The 27,982-nt window shown below is 46.6% G+C and overlaps 1 protein-coding gene across 1 annotated transcript in view; it reads left to right on the forward strand.

The window, feature by feature from the left end:
• Window positions 1-2,247: 2,247 nt before the first annotated feature.
• Window positions 2,248-27,982, forward strand: part of LOC140198236 (nuclear factor 7, brain-like) — a 33,727-nt gene continuing 7,992 nt past the window's right edge. The window contains exons 1-5 of the mRNA XM_072259281.1: window positions 2,248-2,373; window positions 5,467-5,770; window positions 9,712-9,807; window positions 14,468-14,701; window positions 19,460-19,482. Coding sequence (XP_072115382.1) covers window positions 2,261-2,373; window positions 5,467-5,770; window positions 9,712-9,807; window positions 14,468-14,701; window positions 19,460-19,482 — 770 coding nt within the window. The 5' untranslated portion in view covers window positions 2,248-2,260. The remainder of the gene's footprint in view (window positions 2,374-5,466; window positions 5,771-9,711; window positions 9,808-14,467; window positions 14,702-19,459; window positions 19,483-27,982) is intronic.

Below are 27,982 nucleotides of genomic sequence, written 5' to 3' on the forward strand. Positions count from 1 at the left end.
AGAAATAAGACAATTTCTTCAGTCCTTCTCACTCTGTAACATGGAAATCGGCTTAGGGGATCAGTGAGTGAGACACAAGACACTGACGATGAATATGGATGTTAATGATTTATTTACAAACAGTACAAGATTCGATCAAACATCCAAGTCCCCCCCCCCCCAAGTTACACAAATGACAAAACTAACTATTTAGCAGTCAGATACATAGCTAAGGGTGACCATAGGCCTTCGAAGTCTGGAGCGTGCTTTCCCAAGGGCTCTCCAGCACTGGTCACTGTCTCAATGTGACGAGCCCCTGGTGACAAGAGGAGAGAGTCCGAGCCTCCCGCACACGCTGTCCTAACCCCCCTGAGGTGCCTGAAATCGGACACTAGTGCTGTGGCACACGAGGGGAAAGAGGCCACTCGATGACAGGCATGATGGAAGCAGCTTTCAGCTGACAATACCCCCCCCCCCCCGACTTGATCTCCACATTTCCAGGGTGTGTCTTATTCACCTCCATGATGGATGGTCTCTAGGGTTCCTGCTGTTTCTATGCCCGAGACCCTTCCCATTCTTATCCTTGTTCTATCAGCTGGAATTTGCTGTGTTTGTTTTGTTGGCTCAGGATTATCTGACTGGCCTGTGTCAGATCTGCTCCAAGGCTATAAGGAGCATTACTCTTTATCCTTCTCCATAGATGCTGCCTGACCTGCTGAGTTCCTCCAGTGCTATGTGTGTATTGCTCTGCTCCCACAAATTTGCACTTTCTTTGTTCTCCTGAGACAGAGCAGTTTGAACTGGTTTAGCCATATCAGCCAAATGCTGGCCTTAGGCAACTTCAGGTCACATCCTTATGGTGGACGTTTGTCGATTTAATTTATATAAAAAAAAATCAAGAATCATTATTCCCTTTAGGACAGTACTGGGAAGAGCACCTCCCGAACTCATGCAAAAAGCAGCCTTTACAGTGAACAGCTGATAATTTGTCAGGTTTGATTACAGAGATATCTCAAATAAATTTTAAAAAACATGGGTAGGGCCAGACTCGATATAATTCAATGAATTAGACTGACCTTCCCCGGACTAAGATGTTGTGGCAATGGTATATAAAAAAAAAAGTTAAATTTAATTTATAATCAAAGTACCTGCAGTATAGCAAGGTCAAGTTTGTTGTCATCTTACTGTACATATATACAAAGAAATGAAACAATGCTCTTCTGGACTAGGGTGCACCCACAAAAATATATCACACACAGCACATACCACAAAATAGTACCACAAATAAGTTAATAAAATACAGAGCAACACACACAAAAGGCCAGAGAGACTCAGTAGGTCTGGCAGCATCTATGGGAAGAATAAATGGTCAAGGTTTTGGTCCGAGATCATTCTTCAGGGCTATCACCCTTTCCAAAGCAATCCTTTACAGAGATAGTTGCTTCACTAGAAGAGAGATCAAGTCAACCAGCAGGGCTGTAGCTGAGGCAGCAGAGACAGGATCAGCATGGGTGTGGACTAAGTACGTCCAGAGGAGCAGATAGTCAGACAGCGTATATATCTTTTGCAAACCCTTCTGTAGTTGCATAGACACCTGAAGAGCAGACTATCTGTTGGATTCTGATAGAGGCAGATGCCAAGTTTTTAAGCTCACCAGTGGGAGGTGATGCTTTAGCACTGCTGGCCCACCACCTCGAGGGAGTCTTGATCATAAGCGGGCCGAAACTCCTGAAGACAGCTGGCAGATCAACTGATGACCACACTGGTGATAGCACAGGACAGTTAACATCTTAGTCCAAGTATACTTTCAATTCTAGAGCCATAGAAAAGTACAGCACAGAAACAGGCCTTTGACCCATCTAGTCTGAGCCAGACTATTTAAACTGCCCACCAGAGCCCTGCGTACCCCAGTCCTGATGAAGGGTCTCGGCCCTCTAACACTTTGTTAAGTCACCGGTCAGACTGGGCTTCTTGTCGAATGGCCGGGTCTCTGGGAAAATCGATTGACAGGAGGAAACAATTGATTGGCTGGGCAGGTGACTGAGCCCCCAATCAAGACAGAGCTATGGGCGGAATTTGTGAAGATGATTGGCTAAAGGCCTCGTCATTGCTATTAGGCTCGTGAACCTGTGTTGTTACGTGATTGGAGCTTGCAGCACACCCTTCTCCTATCATTGACGGTTCCGGTGCCACCTGTCTTGTGATTGGCTGCGCGGAAGGCCGCGGGGCGTGGTCACACTGCGATTGGCCGCTGTTGCTGATTCTCGACGTTGTTGCAAAGATGGCTGCGTCGGTGGACGGCGTCTCGCAGCTGGTCTCGGACGTGACCTGCTCTCTGTGCCAGGCTATCTTCGTCGATCCCGTGGAGCTGGAATGCCAACATTACTTCTGCCGGTAATTCTTGGGGGAGGTGGGCCCGGGACGAGGAACGTTGGGGGAGTTGGTTCGATGCAAGATCTGGGGCGAGCGAGAGAGGTCAGCGTCTGAAGGAGCTGGACGGGAAGATGTGGAAAGGGAGTCAGAGAGACCAGTGTTTGAGATGGGGTGGTGTGGAAGGGGAGAGACTGATACCGGTGGGGGTTAGGAATGGAGAAACTAGGGACTGAGGTAGTGGGGAGTGGTGATGGGGGTTGGGGTGCTGGGCCGTGAAAGGGGCGTGTTCTTGGGGAAGGATTATTGTAGAGTGCCTCAGGGCTGGGATGGTGAGAAGAAAGTAGAGTCTAGGGGCTAGAGTGAGGAGAGCGGAGGATGGAGTGACTGTCTCTGCGGAAATGAGAAGCAGGTTAATTGGTTTGTTATTGTCGTCTCTACTGAGACACTGTGAAAAAGCTATGTTTGCTCACCATCCAGACAGATCGGTTCATACTTAATGTATGAACATCGGAGTGGTATTAAAGAAAAGAGTAGAGTTGTGGAATGTCAAGAGGATTCGAGTACAGGAGCAGGGAGGTACTACTGCAGTTGTACAAGGCCTTGGTGAGACCACACCTGGAGTATTGTGTGCAGTTTTGGTCCCCTAATCTGAGGAAAGACATCCTTGCCATAGAGGGAGTACAGATAAGGTTCACCAGATTGATTCCTGGGATGGCAGGACTTTCATATGAAGAAAGACTGGATGAACTAGGCTTGTACTCGTTGGAATTTAGAAGATTGAGGGGGGATCTGATTGAAACGTATAAGATCCTAAAGGGATTGGACAGGCTAGATGCAGGAAGATTGTTCCTGATGTTGGGGAAGTCCAGAACGAGGGGCCACAGTTTGAGGATAGAGGGGAAGCCTTTTAGGACAGAGATTAGGAAAAACTTCTTCACACAGAGTGGTGAATCTGTGGAATTCTCTGCCACAGGAAGCAGTTGAGGCCAGTTCATTGGCTATATTTAAGAGGGAGTTAGATATGGCCCTTGTGGCTACGGGGGTCAGGGGGTATGGAGGGAAGGCTGGGGTGGGATTCTGAGTTGGGTGATCAGCCATGATCATACTGAATGGTGGTGCAGGCTTGAAGGGCCGAATGGCCTACTCCTGCACCTATTTTCTATGTTTCTGTGTGTTGTTACCGTTGCAACGAAAGTGCAGTGCAGCTGGAGAAGCAAAATGCAAAGGTCGTGAAGAACGTTGAGGTGACGTCTGTCCAAGAGTCTCAGAGCAGCAAGGCCGAAGCTGCCCCGAATCTGGTGATACATGTTCTTGGTCTTGTGGATCTTCTCCCCACTCCCAGTGGGTGGAAGAGAGAACGACCAGGGTTGGAAGATTCATCGATTATGCCGGCAGCATTTTCCAAGTGTAAATAATGGAGTTGGTGGAAGGGAGGGGGGTGTTGTGTGGTGGGCTAGGCAGCATTCATAACTGTCTGCAATTTCCGCAGAACAGTTACCATCCTAAGCTGTGGTGAATCCAGGCAGGATGCTTTCTGTGGTTGCATGTGGGACAGAGAGCGATCGGACCACATCGCAGGGCCGGGGTTGCAGAAAGGGATTTGGAGTCAGGATGGGGTGGAGAATGCAGAGAGAACTGAGTGCTGTGGGTGGGGACAGGTGGTCTGGGGTGGAGGTAATGTGAGACGGGACGCTGGGCACTGAGTGGGTGTGGGTGCAGGGGTATTGGAAGATAGCACAGGGTGGAGCCATCAGAGGAGAGATGGGGTTGCCAGAAGTGAGACTAGGGCTAGAAAAGTGTTTTAGAGAGGGAGAAGCTCTGGGTTAATGGAACCATTAAGGACCACTGGTAGGTCAGAGGCTTAAAGGAAGTAGAGAGAGGAAGATTGGAGGTTCCATGATTAGAGGAGGGTAGACATATCACAGGCTGAGCTTGGGGGAGTTTAACAGGTTGGTTTAGGGGCAATATCATCAAAGTTCAGAGTAAGGTTTACTATCAGCACATATGATCCTGAGATTCTTTTTTGTGCAGCTATACTGAGCAAATCCATAGAATAGTATCTGTAAACAGGGTTAGTGAACGATCACGTGGAGCATAGACGACAACAAATTGTGCACATGCAAATATAAATAAATAGCGTGAAATAACAAGATAAAGAGTCCTTAAAGTGAGATCATTGGTTGTGGGAACATCTCAATAGCTGAGTGTAGTTGTCCTCTTGTTTAGGAGCCTGATGGTTGAGGGGTAGTAACTGTTCTTGAACCTGGTGGTGCGAGTCCTGCAGCTCTTGTACTTTCTACCTGATGGTAGCAGCAAGAAAAGAGCCTGGCCTGGGCGGTGAGGATCTTTGATGATGGATGGAGAGTATCTGCAGGTTGTTGGGTTATTACAGATTACATAGAATAGTACAGCACAGTACAGGCCCTTCGGCCCACAATGTTGTGCTGACCTGATTTGCGAGGGGTTTTGTAGCAGTTTTGGGTGAAGTTATTGTGCTACATCTAGATTTATCACTAGCTTTGCAAAAGCCACAATTTTATTGATCTGTGATAAGTTTGAGGGGAAATTCGGATGTTTGGATGAAGTATTTTCAAGCCTTAATTGGAGGAGGGAGTGAATTCAGATCCGAATTCCAACTGAGCAACTTGGGAAATTCAGCAAATAGATTTTAGATTTGCACTAGGAAATGACCGTTGGAGGTGCCATTTTACTGCAGAATAAAAAGTCTTGCTTTTGTATCTTCCCTTTCGTAACATCAGGGTACCCCTTTACGTCTTATGAGAGTACTACAGATTAGGGCTGGTGAGTTGTGTGTGTGCTCTGTTGGTGCTGGAGGTGTGGTGACGCTTTGCGCAATCCTTGCTAATTTGCTTTGATGCAAATGACACATTTCACTGTACGTTTCAATGTACACATGGCAATCTTTTTTTCTGGCTTCTTTCCCCTCCCCCCACTTCCTTTCCAGTCCTGATGAAGGGTCTTGGCCCAAAATGTCGACTCTCGTCCTCCTTAGATGCTGCCTGCCCTGCTGAGTTCCCCCAGCATTTTGTGTTCAGTGCTCTGCAGAATCTCTTCAGTTTAATCTTTTACCTTATCTCAATTCTGTGTCCGCAGGGAATGCATCACCAGACACTGGGAAGAGCAGGGTAAGCACATCTGTGCCCTGTGCTGGGACATCTCGCTTGAGGGCATCTTGAGGAGAAACCGCAAGCTCTCGAACATCGTGGCGACGATCTGCCGGGAGCAGGCGCGGCTGGAGGAGACCGTCCCGCCTCACCACCGCTGCCCGGAGCACCGGAAAAAAATGGAACGTTTCTGCGTCACAGACTGCGAGGTGATTTGCCTGGACTGCCGCGATTCAAGGAAGCACTTGCACCACGATGTCCTCAATGTGCAAGAGGCTGCTGAGGAGTTCAAGGTACGGGGAGTCCTCGTCCTACCTCTGTCTCCTTCCTAGCCATTAATGCTCTCATTGCTCTTGCCAACGGTGAATCCTTAATCAGACAGATTTTTTAAAGTTTAGAAACACAGCACAGAACAGGCCCTGGTAACCCAATAAGCCACTCCCCCAGCAACCTAGCTGTTTAACACTAGCCTAATCACAGGACAGTCTACAATGATCGAGTAACCGGTGTGTCTTTGGACTGTGGGAGGAAACTGGAGCACCCAGAGGAAACCCACACAGTCGTGGAGAGAACGTACAAACTCCTTACAGATGGCTCCGGATTGAATTCCAAACTCTTGACACCCCGAGCTGCACTGCTATGCTGTCCGAGCTTGCACACCCCCTCTTCCCCCCCCCCCCACACAACCCCACCCCCAGGACTACAGGATGTAGGCTGAGGGGAGAGATTTAACGGGAACCTGGGGGCCAACTTTTCACCCAGGGATGGAATGAGTTAGCAGAGAAAGTTAGTTGAGACCAGTACAATGACAGCATTTTTAGGAAAACGCTTGGACAGGTACATGGATAGGAAAGGATTCGAGTCGGGTTCCCAGACTTGGGGTCCAGGGACACTTTGCACGACGGTATTAGTCCATGGCATAATCATGAGAGGGATATGGGCCAAACTCGGACTTAGAGTACACACCTCAATTGGGATGTGTCAAGGAGCCTGCTTCCTTTACTGTGTGACTTCCTTCTTCCCTCTTGCACCCGAATGATGGAATGAAATTCTTTCTTTTATTATTTTCTAAGCTGATGTTGTAAGGAGGGAGTTGATCGGCAAGATTTATTCTCACCTGGGCGTAGGATGCTGAGGGGTGACCTTGTAGTGGTTTATAAGATCATGAGGAGCGTAGATAGGTCAGTGATAGTCTGTCCTTTTCCCCAAGACACAAGTTGAAAGTGTGAAGGGGAAAATTGACAGGGAATCTAAGGGGTAAGTTTTCCCCACAGAGGGTGATGCTATCATGGCAGGAACCGCTATTACATTTCGAAGATTCACTTTATATCAAAATATACAACTCTGAGATTCTTCTTCTCCAAATAGCCACGAAAACCGAGGCGGGGGAGGGGGGGGAATGGCAACACAATCACCAACCCCCCCCTCCCCTAGCCGAAACGCATCAAGAACATAGACTCCCAAATACCCCTCTCCCCACACACAAAAACAAACAAAAACACAACAAGAGCATTGACCTCTTAAACCCCCTTACCCCGCACGAAACGCAGAAAGGACATTGGCCCCCAAATCCCCCACTCTTCGCTCAAAAAAAACGAGAAAGAACGGGCGAAAATACAGAATACTGGGGGTGATTGATAAATTCGTGGCCTAAGGTAGAAGGAGTCAATTTTAGAAAACCTAGCACATTAATTTTTCCTACATTTACACACTTAGTCCAGCGGTCGTGGAGCATACGGATCCCTTCTTTGTAGAAGTCGGCGTCTTAGACCTCCAGGAGTGGTCCACAGCAGGGGGTGATTGATAAGTTCATGGCCTAAGGTAGAAGGAGATCAGTTATTAGATGATGAGAACACTCAGTCCTCTTTTTATTGTCGTTTAGAAATGCATGCATGCATTAAGAAATGACACAATGTTTCTCCGGAGTGATATCACAGAAAACAGGACAAACCAAAGACTAACACCGACAGAACCACATAATTATAACATATAGTTACAGCAGTGCAAAGCAATACCATAATTAGATGAAGAACAAACCATGGACACAGTAAAAAAAAAGTCTCAAAGTCCCCGAGTCCCCGATAGCAGGCGGCAAAAGGGAGAAACTCCCTGCCATAAACCTCCAGGCACCGTCAACTTGCTGATGCCTTGGAAGCACCCAACCACAGCCAACACTGAGTCCATCCGTCCGAAAACTCCGAGCTTCCGACCAGCCTCTCCAATACAGCCTCCCGAGCACCATCCTCTACCGAGCGCCTTTGACCTCGCCCCGGCCGCTGAAACAAGCAAAGCCAAGGATTCAGGGCCTTCAGCTCCGGAGATTCCAGTTACCACACAGTAGCAGCGGCAGCGAAACGGGCATTTCAGAAATTTTCCAGATGTTCCTCCGTACTCTCACGTCTGTCTCCATCAAATCAGGATTGTGCACGGTCCCCTACTTGACAGATAACAGATATTCGTCACTGAACTGGCCGAGAGCTATATAACTCATCTCCTTCTACCTTAGGCCAGAAACTTATCAATCACTCCCCACTGTGGACCACCTGGAGGTCCAAGACGCTCTCGTTACAAGCACGTGCAGTTCAACTCTTTGAGTGATAATGCAGAAAGTTTGAAGTTAATAACTCATCTCCTTCTACCTTAGGCCACAAACTTAGCAATCACCCCTGCTATGGACCTCTTCTACAAAGAAGGGATCTGTATGCTCCACGACCGCTGAACTAAGTGTGTACATGTAGGACGGGACTATGTTGACAAATAAATGCGCTAGGTTTTCTAAAATTGACTCCTTCTACCTTAGGCCACGAACTTACCAATCACCCCTCGTATAAAAAAACCAGAAGACGGATTAAAAGTTCACAGTCGGTAGTGTAAATCCACATCCATATCCAAACGTAGTAAAACCCGGGAAACGTCCTCAGGCGCAGCTGCCGGTCGTACAGGCTGCCCTGTCTGGTGGCAGAGCGAACCACCGGCAATCAGAAGGCAGGCAGCCAGCGCTCACCCTCCACGTTCGCCTCAATGATTCAGTCTTCCTCATTGCTTTAGTCAGTGAAACGGAGCTAAACTAAACATAAACTACAAGGGAAGAACACAAGTAGAGCAAAGAAACCAAGTCCATTGCAGTGCAAAGTGGTGGTCGTGTTGCTACACTGAGGTAGGGATTATGGTTTTGCCAGTTGGTTCAGTAACTGAACGGTTGAAGGGAAGTAGCTGTTCCTGGACCTGGTGGTGTGGGACTTCAGGCTTCTGTACCTCCTGCAGAAAGTAGCTGTGATACGATGGCATGGCCCAGAGGGTGCGGATCGTTCATGATGGATGTTGCCTTCTGAAGATGCATGAGGAGGGGAAAGAAAAGGAGTATTTTTCCTTCTCTTTCATGTTGCCACAATTTGAATGCAGAGCTCAAAAGATAAGAGGAAGCGATTCAATTATTTGCGAGTAGTGTAACTTCCTTACTTGCTCCCCACCATCGTGATATTAGCAAAATAGTGGTGAACAAGCGAGGAAGTTGTACTAACCAGTAAACTTTTTCCTAACGTAGGGAATGGGTGCGACTAACTGTGCTGGAGAAACAGAAGTTTAATTGTGAATGGGAACCCCAGCCTGTCAGATGTGTCAGCCCCTACCTCATGTGTTGTGTGTGTGGATAGAGTTTGCCTGTTCTCCCTGTGACTGCACAGGTTTCTCTGGGTATTCTGGTTTCCTTCTCCATCCAAAACGGGGACGGTTTGCTGGTTTAATTAGCCTCGTGCGTTCGTGGTGGTGGGATCTGAAACTTTGTTTTGCATGCCGTCCGTACAGATCACTCCAGAACATCAGGACATTTGGGTTGTACAAGGTGAAAACAATAACAGTGCAGAACAAAGTGCTACAGGGGAAGTGCAGTGCTGATGGATAATTAAGGTGAAAGGCCATAAACAAGGTAGATTGAGGCCAAGCCTCCAGCTTATCGTACAAGAGGTCCTTTCAATAGCTTTATAACAGCAGAACAGAACTTGTCCTCGTGGAAAACTTCAGTGAAACCAAACAATGAATCCAATGCATTTATTTTATCCACAAACTCAACGCTTTTGACCAAGAGAATTTCTGAGCGCGGGTGTCTGAATGGGAGAGTTCCATTCGCCAGGGCTAACCCGGTTCCTTTTTCCAGTGGGAAAGAAAAACACATTTTGTTTGAACACCATGCATCTGCATGCCCTCTAATACACAGTGTCTTAATCCTGTTACTTAGGGACAACTTCAGAAGTCTGTGTCTAAACTGCAAGCCATGATTGATAAACGCAAGCTGGCAAAAAGCAAGTATGAAAGTTTGCTGGAGGATATCTCGGTAAGTGACTTTGTCTTGTTTACATGGAACTCGTGTTGCTCAGAATTCTCTTGAGCATGTTATTGTTTAAAAGCATCTTTGCACCAAAAAAAACATGAATTTGGTTGATAACTCCAAGCTAAGTCAAGTTTATTGTCATATGTGCAGGTATGGTGAGGCGCAGTACAAGCAAAACCTTGCAACAGTGATAGTCATAGTCATACTTTATTGATCCCGGGGGAAATTGGTTTTTGTTACAGTTGCACCATAAATAATTCAATAGTAATAAAACCATAAATAGTTAAATATTAATATGTAAATTATGTCAGGAAACAAGTCCAGGACCAGCCTATTGGCTCAGGGTGTCTGACCTTCCAAGGGAGGAGCTGTAAAGTTTGATGGCCACAGGCAGAAATTACTTCCTATGACGCTCTGTGTTGCATCTCGGTGGAATGAGTCACTGGCTGAATGTACTCCTGTGCCCAGCCAGTACATTATGTAGTGGATGGGAGACATTGTCCAAGATGGCATGCAACTTGGACAGCATCCTCTTTTCAGACACCACCATCAGAGAGTCCAGTTCCATCCCCACAACATCACTGGCCTTAGGAATGAGTTTGTTGATTCTGTTGGTGTCTGCTGCCCCAGCACACAACAGCAAACATGATAGCACTGGCCACCACAGACTCGTAGAACATCCTCAGCATCATCTGGCAGATGTTAAAGGACCTCAGTCTCCTCAGGAAATAGAGACTGCTCTGACCCTTCTTGTAGACAGCCTCAGTGTTCTTTGACCTGTCCAGTTTATTGTCAATTCGTATCCCCAGGTATGTAGGTACAGGTAACACACGTGCCTGGGTGTGTAGAAAAAAAAACCTGTGTCAAAGAAGACATTAGTACAAAAAACATAACCAGAGAGGAGACAATGAAAGTACAAGACCTGGTCTGTAGTGCTGCATGTGGAATTCAGTTCAAGGAGCAGCTGGTTCAGGGAAAGTCCGCACAGGCCATCTCATTGACTGAGGCTGCTCACGGATAACAAAAGGGATGTGACTTGGTGATGGTCTGTCCTGAACTGGAAGGTTGAGTGACCAGAGACTGGAGAGCAGTCGGTGCTAATGGTGCCATGCTGGTCTTTTGGATGAGCTGTTGAGTTGGGGCCCTGTCTCCTTGCTCAGCTGTGATGTAGAAGCAGGCTTACGGGTTTGGTGAGTAGGACAGAAGACACTGACTACAAGAAAGCATTTATTTACAATCATTAAAAAAAAATTTGATCAACTATATAAGTTCCTCCAAGTTACACAAACTACAAGGCTGAAGGACATCAAATAGATATTTAGCTAAAAGACCATGCAGAGCATACCTTCCGGATGGTTCTGCGAGGCATGCCCTGGGAATCTCTCGTTCGTATTTCTCTTATAATCCCCCTGAGGGGTCTGGAACCATGGCGCCCAAGCCAACCAATGGGAAAGCACAGCTGCAGTCTATAAACGCACCAATCAACAGCCAGCGTGGCGGAAGCGGCTTTCAACTTGCAAATAAGCCACGCCCCAACACTACACTCAACTCAGCCTAAAGATACCAGTCATTCCTGATGAGTTTTAACTCCAATCAGGTGGCTTCATGTTCACTTCCACTGAGGCTGAGCGTAGAACAGTACAACACAGGAACAGCACAATGTCTGCACCAAACATGATGCCATTTTAAATAATCCCATCTCTCTGCAAATGTCTGTATTCTGCCCCCCCACTCCATTCCCTGTCTCTCCATGTTCCTGTCTAAAATACCTCTTAAACGTTGCTGTCATATGAGCTTCCAGCACCTCCCTCATCAGGTTCTTCCAAGCACCTACCTCTCCCTGAAAAGAAACAAAAGCTTGCAAATCTCCTTTAATTTTTCACACCCTTGCCTCAGATGCATGCCTTCTCATAATTGGCATTTTGAACCTTGTGAAAAAGACCCTACCCTTTCTGTGCCTCTCATAATTTTATATGCATTTATAAAGTTAACCCCTCGTCCTCTGAGAAAACAGTCTGAGTCTGTCAGACCGTTCCTGATAGCTATACACCCGAAGTGCTGGAGGAGCTTGGGCAGTATCCGAGAAAGGGAATAAAGGGTTGATGTTCAAGTTGTAGCCCTTCATCAGGACTGGAGGAAGGGAGCAGAAGCCAGAATAAGATGGGGGAGGAAAGAAGTGAATGCTGGTGGGGGTTAGGTGAGACCAGGTGAGTGGAGGGCTGGGTGGGAGAGGGGGATAAAGTCTGAAAGCTGTGAGGTAATAAGTGGAAAAGATAAAGGGCTGAAGAAGATGGAATCTAAGCGAGGACAGTGGAACAGGGATGAAAGGGAAGAAGAAGGAGAACGAGGAATGGTAACAGGAGGGTGAGAAGAAAAGAAGGGGTGACAGGGTAAGAAGAATGGGGGGATAGAGAGAAATTAATGGAAGTTAGAGAAACTGATGCTCATACCAACAGGGTTGGAGGCTCCCCAGGTGAAATATGAGGTGTTGCTCCTCTAATCTGAATGTGGCCTCGTTGAGGAGGTAGAGACGGCTGCAGACAGACATGCTGGAGTGGGAGCAGGAAGTCAAATTGAAATGGTGGATGGCCACTGGGAGATCCTGCCTTTTCGGGTGATCAGAGTTATAAGGAAGTATCTGTTCCTGAACCTGATGGTGTGGGACTTCAGGCTTTCGCATCTCCTGCCTGGTGAGAGTCGTGAAATGAAGGCAAGGGCCTGGATGGCGGAGACACTCAATGAGCGGTGCCACTGCCCTGAGGCAGCGTCCCCTCCTGATGTGGCCGAGTGGTGGGGGGAGCTTGCCCGTGAAGGACGAGGCTGTGTCTACTACCCGTGGTAAACCAGCCCCGAGTGCATCACAGGAGCGCCTGCTGCCTTCTGGCACCGAAGGAGTGAGGGACGCAGTAGTACAAGTGTGTCTTGAGCCTTGCTGAGCCCGTTGACATCGAACACAGAACAGCACAGCACGTGAACGGACCGCTCAGCCCACGATGCTGTGCCTATCTGATTAAATTAATAATCAAATGGCCACCCTGTGCCTACACAATGTCTATGTCCTTCCCTTTTACTCACATCCATGTGCCTATCGAAACTTCTCTTGAAAGCCTGTAACATACCTGCCTCTTTCTCTACTCTAGGCAGCACATTCCTGGTGGCAACACACCACTCTGTTTTAAAATTAAACAACTTGCCCCTCACACCTCCTTTAAAATGATCCCCTCACCTTAAATGCATGCCTTCTATAATTTCAGCCAAGGGGAAAAAGAAACTGTCTGTCTGCTCTATGGGTGTCAACCTCTCTGACAATCTTTCCTGGGCTCAACATTTTGGTGTAGTTACAAGGCAGGTACGACAGGGGCTGTATTTCATTGGGGGTTTGAAGACACCTGGTATGTCACCAACGATAATCACGCATTTCTACAGAATCTGGCTAAATTACCTTCTGGTATGGATGGGCCACTGCACAGTATCAAAATAAGCTGCAGGAAGTTGCAAACTCATTCAGCTCCACCATGGACACTAGCCTCCCCAGTATCCAGCACACCTTCAGAGTGATGCCTCAGAAGGGCGGCATCTGTCATAACGGACCCTCGTCACCCAGGACATGCCCTCTTCTCCCTGCTACAGAAGCCCGAACGCACATACTCAACAATCCAGGCACAGCTTCTTCCCCTTGCTATCAGATTTCTGAATGGACATTGAAGCCATGAACCCTATCTCACGACTTTTTTCTCTCTTTTCACACTACTTATTTAACTTTTTAAATTTGTATACTTACTGCAATTTAGTTTTTATCATGTATAATAAATAAGGAGGAGAAGATGGCAGCGGGCGCAGCTCTCCGGTGAAATTATATCGTATCCATTAAATAGGGGCCGTGGACAATTCTGATTTGATGAAGACAGACGTGAGAAGCAGAGGAACATCTGAAAAAATTTCTGAAATTCCCGGTTCGCTGCTGTTGTTACTGCACGATCGAAAATCTCCGGAGGGAAGGCCCCAAAATCCCCAGCTTTGCCTGCTGCTGGCGACCAAGGCTGAGGTCGAAACGTTCAGATAGAGATGGTGCTCGGTACTTGGTGTCAGAGGGCTGAACAGAGCTCGAAGTTTTCAGACGACTCAGAGTCGGACTGTGGTGAGGCATGGCAGGGAGAGTTTTCTTCCTTCTCCCATCGGTGTGAGATGTGGGACATTCGAGAGACTTTGAACTTTTTTTTACTGTGCCATGGACTGTTCTTCATCAAGTTATGGTATTGTTGCACTGTTGTAACTATATGTTATAATTATGTGGTTTTGTTAGTTTTTTCAGTTTTGGTTTGTCCTGTGTTTCTGTGATATCACACCGGAGGAATATTGTATCATTTCTTAATGCATGTATTACTAAATGACAATAAAAGAGGACTGCGTGTCCTCATAATCTAATCTAAATCTATATCTATTGCAAAGTACTACTACTGCATAATAACAAAATTCACAATATATGCCAGTGATAGTAATTCTGATTCTATGCCTCTTCTAATCTTCTAAACCTCTATCAGGTCCACATCCCTAGCCCCCAGCCTGTGCCGCTCCAGAGAAACCAACCCAAGTTTGTCCATCCTCTGGATTATAGCACATGCCCCTAATCCTGGTATTAATTTCTGTTTCTACTTGCACCCAGGACATGATGCAGAATGTGATGGAGAGCATCAAGGAGAGCTTCGAGCAGCTTCACAGCTTCCTCTACAAGGAGGAGTCTGCTCTGCTGCAGCAGCTGAAAGCTGAGGTGAACCTGCAGAGCACCCAGCTGCAAGAGAAGATCGATCAGATCCCCAAAGACCTGTCTTCGCTGGACGCCAGTATCAAGGCAGTGCAGAAGGAAATGGGCCTACTGGACAACATTGATTTCCTACTGGTAATTCAGCTTCCATTTTCCCCCTTTTCCTCGTGAAGCTCGGCTGGAAGCTCACCCACCTTTTGCCAGTCACTACTCAAACTCAAACAGAATTACAATTTTCCTCTCAGCTCTCAGCTGGGGGATGCAATTGCCTGGGATCTAATTAAACTCGGTATGCATGTCACCTTGTAAAGCTTCTGGGAGGAAACCTAAAATAAGAGGGCCATTACTAATAACTGCAGTGTGAGGGGAGAAAGCTGTGTGTGCGCGTGCCTTACAATTATCAAGAGGGGAGGGTTAGATTAATCCAATCCTGGATCAGTCTAACGTGTCCCTCTCAATAATTGTAAGACATGCGCACACACACAAAGCGCTGGAGGAAGTCAGCAAGTCGGGCAGCGTCGATGGAGAGGAATAAACAGTCGTTCACTCAGGACTGGAAAGGGAGGGGGCAGAAGCCAGAATGAGAAGGTGGGGGGGGGGGAGAAGGAGTGAGGGGGAAGTTGAGAGGGAGTATGAAGGAAGGGACTGCAAGGGGATAAATTATACAACATTCGGTCCCCAAGCTGACTCTTTCACCTACTTCAGAATCAGGTTTATTATCACTGGTATGTGACGTGAAATTTGTTAACTTAGCAGCAGCAGCTCAATGCAATACATAATCCAGAAGAGAAAAAAATAAATAAAATAAAAATAGTAATAAGTAAATCAATTACAGTATATGTATATTGAATAGGTTTAAAAGAAGTACAGAAAAAAACAGAAATACTGTATATTTTTTAAAAAGTTCACGGGATCAATGTCCATTTAGGAATCGGACGGCAGAGGGGAAGAAGCTGTTCCTGAATCACTGAGTGTGTGCCTTCAGGCTTCTGTACCTCCTACCTGATGGTAACAGTGAGAAAAGGGCACGCCCTGGGTGCTGGAGGTCCTTAATAATAGGCGCTGCCTTTCTGATACTTCCCGTTCTAATACTTCCCTTTTACGTAGCCCTCCATCCTTCTATCATCCATGTGCCTATTTAAGAGTCTCGTAAATGTCCCTGATGTATCTGCCTCTCCCGCACCCCCGGCTGTGGCTTTCATGCACCCACCACCCTGTGTTTTTTAAAAAAAACGTGTCTCTGACATCCCGCCTATGTGGAAGGAAAAACAACAAAAACCTGCAGATGCTTGGAGTCTGAAATTAAAAAAAAACAACAAAATGCTGGTGATACTCCTCAGGTCTGGCAGCATATGTGGGAAGAGAAACGGCGTTAAGGTGTCAGTCATGACTCTCTGATGAAAGGTCGTCCATCTCTCTCCTCAAGGCATTTCCTGTTCTAACCCAGCAAGGAATGGTGCGGGTGGGGGAAAAGCTGTATATGTAGTAAAACCATAAGACACAGGAGCAAGATTAGGCTACTCAGCCTGTTGAGGCTGCTTTGCCATTCGATCACGGTTGATTTATCTTCTCTCTCAACCCCATTTTCCTGTCTGCTCCTCAGGGAAATCTAGGTGAACAAAAAAGGAGGAAGGTGGAGTGATTTGACAGAGCAGGTGGGAAGAGGACTGTGTGGACGATAAACTTTGGCACTTGGACGCACAAGAGACTGCAGACACTGGCAGGGGGCATTATAAGGGGGCACTGAAAATAAAACAGCAGGTCAGGCAGCACCACCTGTAGAGGAAAGGAGCATCATTTTGTCCATTCCCTCCATAAATGCTGCGGGAGCCGCTGACTTTCTTCAGTGCTCCTTGTGCAAGATCAGGGTGTGTTGGGTCCCCATGAATAACTTGTGCAGCGTACCACAACGAATTGTGTGTGGATTTCATTATCCTGTAATGAGAAAGACACGGTTGAACTGGGAAGCATGCAGAAATGGTTTACCGGGGTATTGCCGAGGGCTAAAGGGCAGGAGTTATAGAGAGAGGTCGGCTAAGCCAAGTCTTTATTCCTTGGAACGTAGAATGAGGGGTGTTTAAAATCATGGGAGGCATAGATAAGGTGGGTGGTAACGGTCTTTACTCCAGGGCAGTGGGAGCCCAAGAGTATGGGGTATAGGTTTAGGGTCAGAGGGGAAAGATTTAAAAGGAACATTACAACGCAGTGTAGGCTCTTCTGCCCTCGATGTCGTGCGAGCTTTTAACCTACTCCACATCCAATCTAACTTCCCTCCTCCGCAGGCCATACCCTCTAATTTTCTTTCATCCATTTGCCTAGGAGTCCCGAACGTATCAGTGTCTACCACCTCCCCTGGCAGTGTGATCCAGACACTTGCCATCCTCAGTATAGGGAAAAGAAAACCTTGCCTCTGACACCTCCCTTAGACTTTCCTCCAGTCACCATAGAAGAATACCTGGGACCTGAGGGGCAGCTTTTTCCAAGAGGGTGGTGAGTGTATTGGAATGAGTTGCTAGAGGAAGTGGTTGAGGCAGGTACAGTCCTATCATTTAAGAAACGCTCGGATAAGATGTGATAACGGCACATTTGGAAAGTGGTGAAATGATCGGACAAAGTCAGCATGGATTTGTGAAAGGAAAATCATGTCTGACGAATCTCATAGAATTTTTTGAGGATGTAACTAGTAGAGTGGATAGGGGAGAACCAGTGGATGTGGTATATTTGGATTTTCAAAAGGCTTTTGACAAGGTCCCACACAGGAGATTAGTGTGCAAACTTAAAGCACACGGTATTGGGGGTAAGGTATTGGTGTGGGTGGAGAATTGGTTGGCAGACAGGAAGCAAAGAGTGGGAATAAACGGGACCTTTTCAGAATGGCAGGCGGTGACTAGTGGGGTACCGCAAGGCTCAGTGCTGGGACCCCAGTTGTTTACAATATATATTAATGACTTAGATGAGGGAATTAAATGCAGCATCTCCAAGTTTGCGGATGACATGAAGCTGGGTGGCAGTGTTAGCTGTGAGGAGGATGCTAAGAGGATGCAGGGTGACTTGGATAGGTTGGGTGAGTGGGCAAATTCATGGCAGATGCAATTTAATGTGGATAAGTGTGAAGTTATCCACTTTGGTGGCAAAAATAGGAAAACAGATTATTATCTGAATGGTGGCCGATTAGGAAAAGGGGAGGTGCAACGAGACCTGGGTGTCATTATACACCAGTCATTGAAAGTGGGCATGCAGGTACAGCAGGCGGTGAAAAAGGCAAATGGTATGCTGGCATTTATAGCGAGAGGATTCAAGTACAGGAGCAGGGAGGTACTACTGCAGTTGTACAAGGCCTTGGTGAGACCACACCTGGAGTATTGTGTGCAGTTTTGGTCCCCTAATCTGAGGAAAGACATCCTTGCCATAGAGGGAGTACAAAGAAGGTTCACCAGATTGATTCCTGGGATGGCAGGACTTTCATATGAAGAAAGACTGGATGAACTGGGCTTGTACTCGTTGGAATTTAGAAGATTGAGGAGGGATCTGATTGAAACGTATAAAATCCTAAAGGGATTGGACAGGCTAGATGCAGGAAGATTGTTCCCGATGTTGGGGAAGTCCAGAACGAGGGGTCACAATTTGAGGATAAAGGGGAAGCCTTTTAGGACCGACATTAGGAAAAACTTCTTCACACAGAGAGTGGTGAATCTGTGGAATTCTCTGCCACAGGAAACAGTTGAGGCCAGTTCATTGGCTCTATTTAAGCGGGAGTTAGATATGGCCCTTGTGGCTACGGGGGTCAGGGGGTATGGAGGGAAGGCTGGGGCGGGGTTTTGAGTTGGATGATCAGCCATGATCATAATAAATGGCGGTGCAGGCTCGAAGGGCCGAATGGCCTACTCCTGCACCTATTTTCTATGTTTCTATAAGTCCACTTTGAGGGATACGGGCCAAATGCAGGAAATCGGGACTAGGTGGATGGCCAGTGTGCTGTGCATGGACTGTTTGTGCTGAAGGGCCTGTATTGCTCTTCGGAAGCAGCAGTTTTCCTCAAGGGGAGTGATGATAGTGTGGTGAAGTTCCAGCACTAGCAGCCAGATCATTCACCACGGATCCAGATGCAACAGGTTTGCGTCCACCAGTGCTGCTGAGGAACCAAATATTGAATAGTTAACTCGATCCGGAATTTGAAGAGAGGAAAATTTACAGTAACAGTAGTCACAAAGCTACAGAACTGTCATTTTAAAAGCCCATCTGATCTTCTAATCTGCCCTCCAGCTCTAAGATTTAATTCCAGACCCACTATTGCAAGTCCCACTGACTTGGTTTTTCATTGTCGCATGTACTGAGGTATAGTGATCAACTTTGTTCTGCATGCCATCCACACAGATTATTTTGTCACACAAGTGCATTGAGGAAGTACAAGAGAAAACAATAACAATACAGAATATAGTGTTCTAAGTACAGCGAAAGTGCAGCCAGGCAGACAACAAAAAATCAAGGGTCATTATGGGGTAGGTTGTGAAGGCAAAAGTCTATCTTATTGTACAAGTCCATTCACTCGTCTTGTGACAGCCAGATTGAAGCTGGTGCCAGTATCTTCTACCTGTTGGGAGGGAGTGAAGAGAGAATGTCTGGGGTGGTACGGTTCTTTGATTATGTCAGTTGCTTTACTGAACCAGTTTATTACTCCTGCTCCACTAATGTGGCTTGCTTTTAATTATCATCACAGTTCAGGGGCAGCAGGGGGTGGACAATAAATATTGTCGGTACCAGCAATGTCTACGTCCTGTCAATGAATAAATCATCAAAAAAAAGAGACACGAAATTCCTCCACATTGACTTTGCTTGATCATGAAAAATATTGTGTTTGTATTTGTATTCCAATAACTTCTCTTGTTTTTGCAGAATCTAAAAGAAACACAGAAAAGGTAATTAATTTTAGCTCCATCTTGCCACAAATAGTGACTTTGTAGGTGTGAGTTCAGTTGGGTAGTTTTCACAGCCTTTTACTCAGCTTGTAATGCAGGATATTATGCAGGGCAAGTAGAATGTAGTCTGAAAGGGAATCTAAATCTTGTGGCGCAAGGTGTAGAATTGAAGTTTGTTCATAACAGACAGACAGTCCCTCTCCTCCCCCCCCCTTCTGTTTTTTTTGTGTTTATTGGTCAATCCTGTAAGTAGATCAGTATAGTTGCCATTCTGTAGAAGATCTCCAAATCCCCACCAGCAGTGGTATAACTCTCGTTCTATTCAAAGATGCCCAGCAGCGGCAATCAATCTGAAGGAGTAACTTTTAATTTGTATTGCAGTTGGTTTATACCAAGGTACCTGTTTGGCACACCATCCATACAGATCATTTTCATTCATGAATTGTGGAGTAGAAGGGAAAAGTGCTAACGGAATGAAGTGTTACTGTTACAGAGAAACTGCAGTACAGGCAGACAACAAGGTGCAAGGCCGTGACGAGGTAGATTGGGAGATCCAGAGCCCTCCTTATTGTACAGGAGGTCGTTCAACAGCAGGATAGGGACTGTCCTTCAGCCTTGGTGGTACATGCTTTCAGGCTTTTTTATCCCATGCTTGATGGGAGGGGGTAGAAGAGAGTGGGAGGGATCTTTGAATTTGTTGGGGTTTTTTTTTGAGGCAGTGAGAAGTGTAAGCAAAATTGTTGAAATTGCAAGGGTCTGGTTTCTGCTGAACTGTGGCCACAATTTTGTGCAATTTCTTGCCGCCTTTGGGAGAGCAGATACCCTACAAAGCTTCGATGCGTCAGGATAGAATGCTATATGTAGTGCATCGATTAGAAATTGGTGAGGGTCCATTGGTCCATGTACAGAATTCCTTCGTCTTGTGAGGAAGCAATAAACATTCCCGAGTGGCTTACAATTACAAGTGTATCTTTTTAAATTTCTTTTGTGGGGAGGGAGGAGGGAATGGGATGCAACAGTATCACAGGCATATAGCATCAGATACTAAACATACATTCAGTGGCTGCCTTACCTAATAAAGTGACCACTGGGTGTATGTTTGTGGTCTTCTGCTGCTGCAGCCCATCCATTTCAAGGTTAGACACGTTGTGCTTTCAGAGACGTTATTCTGCACACTGCTTTAGTAACTTGAGCTTATTTGAGTTACTGTAACCTTGAACCAGTCTGCCATTCTCCTCTGACCTCTCTCATCTTTTTACCCACAGAACTGCCGCTCACTGGATTTTTTTTTTAACTGCATACCACTCTCTGTAAACACCAGAGACCTGGGGTGCATGAAAATCCCAGGAGAGCAGCAGTTTCTGAGATACAACCTTGTCTGTTACCAACAACCATTCCTTGGCCAAAGGCACTTGGATCTCATTTCTTCCCCATTCTGATGTTTGGTCTGAACAACAGCTGAACCTCTTGACCATGTCTGCATGCTTTTACACACTGAGTTGCTGCCTCATGATTGGCTGATCAGACATTTGCATCCACAAGTAGGTGTACCTAATGAAGTGGCCACTGAGTGTAAGTTAAACAGTGAAGGTCAGGACCCAGAAAGGGCCGAGAGGAGTGCTGCCCAAAAGGAGAGCAGGTACCTTCAAGGACAGTATTCCTTCAGGTCAGAGGAAAGGAAATTAAATATTGCAGGTGCTGAAAGCACTGGAGAGGTCTGGCATGTTTTTATTAACTTAATGGCTTTCCTACTCCTGTGACTAGTGGTGTCCCGCCAGGTGGGTCTTTTGCAGGTAGGCATTTCTGTAAACTATATGAATGAAAATGTACAATGCATGGTCAGGAGTATTGCTGGTGACACTAAACAGGGTGGCATCACAGACTGTGAAGGTGGTTGTCAAATATTACAGGGGGACCTTGATCAGCTGGGTAAGTGCTGAGGAATGGCAAATGGCGTGCTATTCAGATAAGGGCAAAGTTTCGCGTTTTAGGAAGTCAAACCAGGGTACGACTTGCACAGTGAACGGTAGGGCACTAGGAATCATTGTAGAACTGAAGAGCCTAGGACTATAAGTACTCACCTCCCTGAAAGTGGCATCACAGGTAGCCAGGATGGTGAAGGAGTTGGTTTTTGGGCTCCTGGGACGTAGTGTTTTAACGACAGAGATTAGCTTTATTACACAGAAGCATAGAAAACCTACAGCACAACACAGGCCCTTTGGCCCACAAAGCTGTGCAGAACATGTCCTTACCTTGGAAATTACATGGGGTTACCCATAGGCTCTATTTTTCTAAGCTCCATGTACCTGTCCAGGAGACCCTATCGTAGCCGCCTCCACCACCACAGCTGGCAGCACTCATCACTCTCTGTGTAAAATAAAAAACAAACTAACTTATCCCTGACATCTCCTCTGTACCTACTTCCAAGCACCTTAAAACTGTACCCTCTCATGCTAGCTCTGGGAAAAAGTCTCTGACTATCCACACAATCAATGCCTCTCATCATCTTGTACACCTCTATCAGGTCACCTCTCATCCTGTGTCGCTCCAAGGAGAAAAGGCGGAGTTCACTCAACCTATTCTCATAAGGCAATGCTCCCCAATCCAGGCAAAATCCTTGTAAATCTCCTCTGCACCCTTTCTATGGTTTCCACATCCTTCCCGTAGTGAGGTGACCAGAACTATGGACTCGGACCCCAAGATCCCTCTGATCCTCCACACTGCCAAGAGTCTTACCATTAATACTATATTCTGCCATCATATTTGACCTACCAAAATGAACCATTTTATACTTATCTAGATTGAACTCCATCTGCCAATTCTCAGCCCAGTTTTGGATCCTATCAATGTCCCGCTGTAACCTCCGACAGCCCTCCACACTATCCACAACACCCCCAGCCTTTGTGTCATCAGCAAATTTACTAACCCATCCCTCCACTTCCTCATCCAGGTCATTTATAAAAATCACGAAGAGCAGATCCCTGAGGCACACCACTGGTCACGAACCTCCATGTAGAATATGACCTGTCAACCACTCTTTGCCTTCTGTGGGCAAGCCAGTTCTGGATCCACAAAGCAATGTGTCCCTGGATCTTCTGCCTCCTACTTTCTCAATAAGCCTTGCAAGGGGTACCTTGTAAAATGTCTTGCTGAAATCCATATACACTACATCTACTGCTCTACCTTCATCCATGTCTTTAGTCACATCCTCAAATTCAATCAGGCTTGAAAGGCACAACCTGCCTTTGACAAAGCCATGCTGAGTATTCCTAATCATAATATGCCTCTGCAAATGTTCATAAATCCTGCCTCTCAGGATCTTTTCCATCAACTTACCAACCACTGAAGTAAGACTTACTGTTCTATAGTTTCCTGGGCTATCTCTATTCCCTTTCTTGAATAAGGGAACAACACCTGCAACCCTCCAATCCTCCGGAACCTCTGCCGTCCCCATTGATGATGCAAAGATCATCGCCAGAGATTCAGCAATCTCATCCCTCACCTCCCACAGTAGCCTAGGGTACATCTCATCTGGTCCCGGCGGATTATCCAACTTGATGCTTTCCAAAAGTTCCAGTACATCATTTTTCTTAATACCTACATGCTCAAGCTTTTCAGTTCACTGCAAGTCATCCCTACAATCGCCAAGATCCTTTTCTGTAGTGAATACTGAAGCAAAGTATTCATTAAGTACCTCTGCTATCTCCTCCGGTTCCATAAACACTTTTCCACTGTCACACTTGATGGGTCTATTTCTCTCTCACATCTTATCCTCTTGCTCTTCACATACTTGTAGAATGCCTTGGGGTTTTCCTTAATCTTGTTCGCCAAGAACTTCTCATGGCCCCTTCTGGGTCTCCTAATTTCATTCTTAAGCTCCTTCCTGCTAGCCTTATAATCTTCTAGATCTCTATCATTACGTAGTTTTTTGAACCTTTCGTAAGCTCTACTTTTCTTCTTGACCAGACTTACAACAGCCTTTGTACACCACGGTTCCTGTACCCTACCATCCTTTCCCCGTCTCATTGGAACGTACCTATGCAGAACTCCACGCAAATATCCCCTGAACGTTTGCCACATTTCTTCCATATATTTCCCTGAGAACATCTGTTCCCAATTTATGCTTCCAAGTTCCTGCCTGATAGCCTCATATTTCCCCTTACTCCAGTTAAATACTTTCCTAACTTGTCTGTTCCTATCCCTCTCCAATGCTATGGTAAAAGAGATAGAATTGTGATCACTATCTCCAAAATGCTCTCCCATTGAGAGAGCTGACACCTGACAAGGTTCATTTCCCAATACAGATCAAGTACAGCCTCTCCTCTTGTAGGCTTACCTACATATTGTGTTAAGAAACCTTCCTGAACACACCTAACAAACTCCGCCCCATCTAAACCGCTTGCTCTAGGGAGATGCCAATCAATATTTGGGAAATTAAAATCTCCCATAACAACCCTGTTGTTATTACACCTTTCCAGAATCTGTCTCCCTATCTGTTCCTCGATGTCCCTGTTACTATTGAATGGTCTATTTAAAAAAAACACCCAGTAGAGTTATTGACTCCTTCCTGTTCCTAACTTCCACCCACAGAGACTCCGTAGATAATCCCTCCATGACTTCCTCCTTTTCTGCAGCTGTGACACTATCTCTGATCAACAGTGCCACACCCCCATCTCTTTTGCCTCTGTACCTCTCCTTTCTGAAACATCTAAAGCCTGGCACTCGAAGTAGCCATTCCTGCCCTTGCACCATCCAAGTCTCTGTAATGGCCACAACATCATAGCTCTAAGTACCGATCCATGCTCTAAGCTCATCTGCTTTGTTCATAATACTCCTTGCATTAAAATAGACACATGTCAAACCATCGGTCTGAGCACCTCCCTTCTCTATCTCCTGCCTATCCTCCTTCTCGCACTGTCTCCAAGTTTTCTCTATTTGTGAGCCAACCGCCTCTTCCTCTGTCTCATCAGTTCGGTTCCCACCCCCCAGCAATTCCAGTTTAAACTCTCCCCAGTAGCCTTTGCAAACCTCCCCGCCAGGATATTGGTCCCCCTGGGATTCAAGTGCAACCCGTCCTTTTTGTACAGGTCACACCTGCCCCAAAAGATGTCCCAATGATCCAGAAATCCAAATCCCTGCCCCCTGCTCCAATCCCTCAGCCACGCATTTATCCTTCACCTCATTCTACTCCTATACTCTCTGTCATGTGACACAGGCAGTAATTCCGAGATTACTACCTTTGTGGTCCTGCTTCTCAGCTTCCTTTCTAAATCTCTGTAGTCTGCTTTCAGGACCTCCTTCCTTTTCCTGTCGGTACCAATATGTACCACGACCTCTGGCTGTTCTCCTTCCCACTTCAGGATATGGTGGACGCATTCAGAATCATCCTGGACCCTGGCACCTGGGAGGCAAACTACCATCCATGTTTCTTTCCTGCGTCCACATAATCGCCTGTCTGATCCCCTAACTATAGAGTCCTCTATCACTGCTGCCACCCTCTTCCTTTCCCTACCCTTCTGAGCCTCAGGGCCAGACTCTGTGCCAGAGGCACGGCCACTGTTGCTTCCCCCAGGTTGGTCGTTCCCCCCCCCCCAACAGTATTCAAACAGGCGTACTTATTGTTAAGGGGTACAGCCACTGGGGTGCTCTGTAGCCTCTGACTCCTGCCCTTCCCTCTCCTGACTGTTACCCACTTCTCTGTCTCCTCTCTGTCACCTCCTCACTCTCCCTGATCAGACGAAGGTCATCGAGCTGCATCTCCAGTTCCGTAACGCGGTCCCTAAGGATCTGCAGCTTGACATGCCTGGTGCAGATGTGGCCGTCCGGGAAGCTGGGAGTTTCCCAGACCTCCCACATCTGACACCCAGCACAGAACACTGGCCTCACACACATACCTCCTGTCTGTATTCTACATGGTTAACCTACCCTACCTTGACCCATTAACGCCTAAGCCCTGTTGAGCCAAAACCTCCCTACCCTTGTCTCTCTCTACTCCGTCGCCTGCTCCTCTGACGCCCACTCCATAAAGCTGTCTCCTTTTAAACTCTTCTCGCTGTTCTAACCGGCTGACGACCACGTGCTTGCGCAGTTGTGCCCCGATCAAAGGGCTGAAGAAATATTTGTCACACGTACTGTACACTGAAACGTACAGTGGAAAGTGTCATTTGCATCATCGCTCTGCAGTGTGCTGGGGGCAGCCCGTAATGCACTTTTGTCCGTAACAAAGCATGCCCACAACTCACTTATCTTAACGTGTACGTCTTTGGAAAGTGGGAGGAAACCGGAGCATCTAGAGGAAACCCACACTGTCATTGGGAGAACATACAATCTCCTTACAGACAGTGACAGGAACCGAGTGCTGATCAGTGATCCCTCGCGCTGTAAAGTGATTGCGCTAACCACTATGCTACCATATTCCCAAGTCAAGAGGCTTGGCCACCTGTAGTAAAGTTTTCCAAATGTGTTACACGACACTGCAATCCGTTTGCTGGAAAAAGGGGTGAATTAAGAAAAGCAGATTCTGGACACTTTACTAAAGGAGGGATGGGTTCATAGAAGCTGAGATCCATGCTCAAAGGGAGCTAGTTATGATATTTGAAGAAGAATATTAGAAGGTACAGGACTGTTGCATTGGCATGAATTTGCAAGCCTTACTGGTACGAAGTATCTTCCTGATCTCGTCCATACCACTCTTGAGTCTGGCTCAAAAGGTCATGCAAATGTGAGCCAAGTACTGCGAAGAAGTGTCACGTTGCTAAAGGTGCCGATCTTCAAATCAGGCATTAAATTAAGGCTCTTCATCTATAGATAGCTGGCAAAATTGCAGGATGAGCTCCTAGAATCGAGACCTCCATACTTCCCTCACCCAGTGCAATGAGAGAGACAAGTCAAGATTTGGAACGTAGAACAGTACAGGCCTTTCGGCCCACGATGTTGTGTCAATCTTTTTACCTGCTCTAAGATCAGTTTAGCCCTTCCCTACCCAGATAGCCCGATATTTTTCGATTATCATTGTGTCTGTCTAAGAGTTTCACAAATACCCCTAATCTATCTGTCTCTACCACCACTCCGGGCAGCAGACTCCATGCACCTACCTCTGTTTTAATAAAAACTACCTCTGCCACCTCCCCTATACTTTCTTCCAATCACTTTAAAATTATGTCCCCTCGTTTGTGGGATTACTCGTCATACAAAACCAAAATAGGCCCTTCTGCCTACTTCGTCCACACTGACTATCGAGCCTAACTACTACTACTACTACTACTACGTCGACTCAGGCCTAGGGGGCTGGCGTCGGGCACGATGATGGACTCTCCACTTCTCCCTCTCCCTCATCAGTGTGTTCAGTTCATCTACATTAGCCACGCCGCTGTCTTCTAGGAGCGTGTTGACCATAGTCTTGGGAGGGCGCCCAGTGTTCATCCTCCCATGCTTGGGCTCCCATATGATGACTAGGCTGGCAGGTAGCTCGGGGTGGCGTAGACAGTGCCTCGCTAGTTGCAGTCTTCTGGCCTCGATTTTAGTGGTGAACATCGGTAGGTTGTTATAGAGCTCGACGTTCGTCATGTGCTGTTGCTAACTGATGTCAAGAGCCATTCGTGTATAGCAACCATCTAGAGACTTTCGCATAGTCTTGGTGAGTGTCCACGTCTCACATCCGTACGTGAGAATAGACTCTATGACTGCTATGAAAATCCTCTTTTTAAGCCCTCTGGTCAGGTTCGACTTCCAGATTTCCTTCATGTCGTTCATAGCCCTCCACGCCAGTGCCTTCCGTATCTTTATGTCCTTCTCCTAACTCATCATTCTTGACCCGAGATACTTGTAGTCAAAGACTTTCTTAATGGTTTCATTCTCTACGGCCTTGAGAGTACCTTCGTCGCAGTTAAACGCCATGTATTCTGTCTTTTTAGTGTTTAGGTGAAGTCCAACTTTACTGCACTCAATTTCCTCTTTTGTCAGTAGCTGCTGTGCTTCCTCCATCTGGTCAGAGAGCAGGACTATGTCATCAGCAAAATCGGGATCTGTGAGCGTAATTGGTCTGACTCTTTTGGTTCGTCCTGGTTTTATGGTGAAACCAAGCTTGTCATGATCTTTGGTAGCTTGACGCAGAGTGTAATCAAGGACATTTATAAAGATGTAGGGTGTCAGAGTGTCTCCTTGCAGCACACCAGCTAGGAGCTCGAACACTGCTGTTTCTCCGTCTGGTGATACAACTTTCGCCATGGTTTTGGTATAGCTGGACTCTATTGCTCTCAGTAGATGGTCTGGCACTCCGTAAGCTTTCAGGATCTTCAGCATTTTACCTCGGTGAATGGAGTCAAAAGCTTTGCGGAAATCGATGTAAGTAAACATGGCTGGTAGGTTGTTCTTCTTGACTTCCTCGATTCTACGGAGAGCAAGTATTTGCATTACTGTTGTGCGCTTCTGCTGAAAACCATTCTAATTAAATCTTAGCTTGGGGTCAATGGCGGTGCAAATCCTGTTCAAGATCATCCAT

The sequence above is a fragment of the Mobula birostris genome, chromosome 5, assembly GCF_030028105.1.
Source record: "Mobula birostris isolate sMobBir1 chromosome 5, sMobBir1.hap1, whole genome shotgun sequence".
Classification (NCBI taxonomy): domain Eukaryota; kingdom Metazoa; phylum Chordata; class Chondrichthyes; order Myliobatiformes; family Myliobatidae; genus Mobula; species Mobula birostris.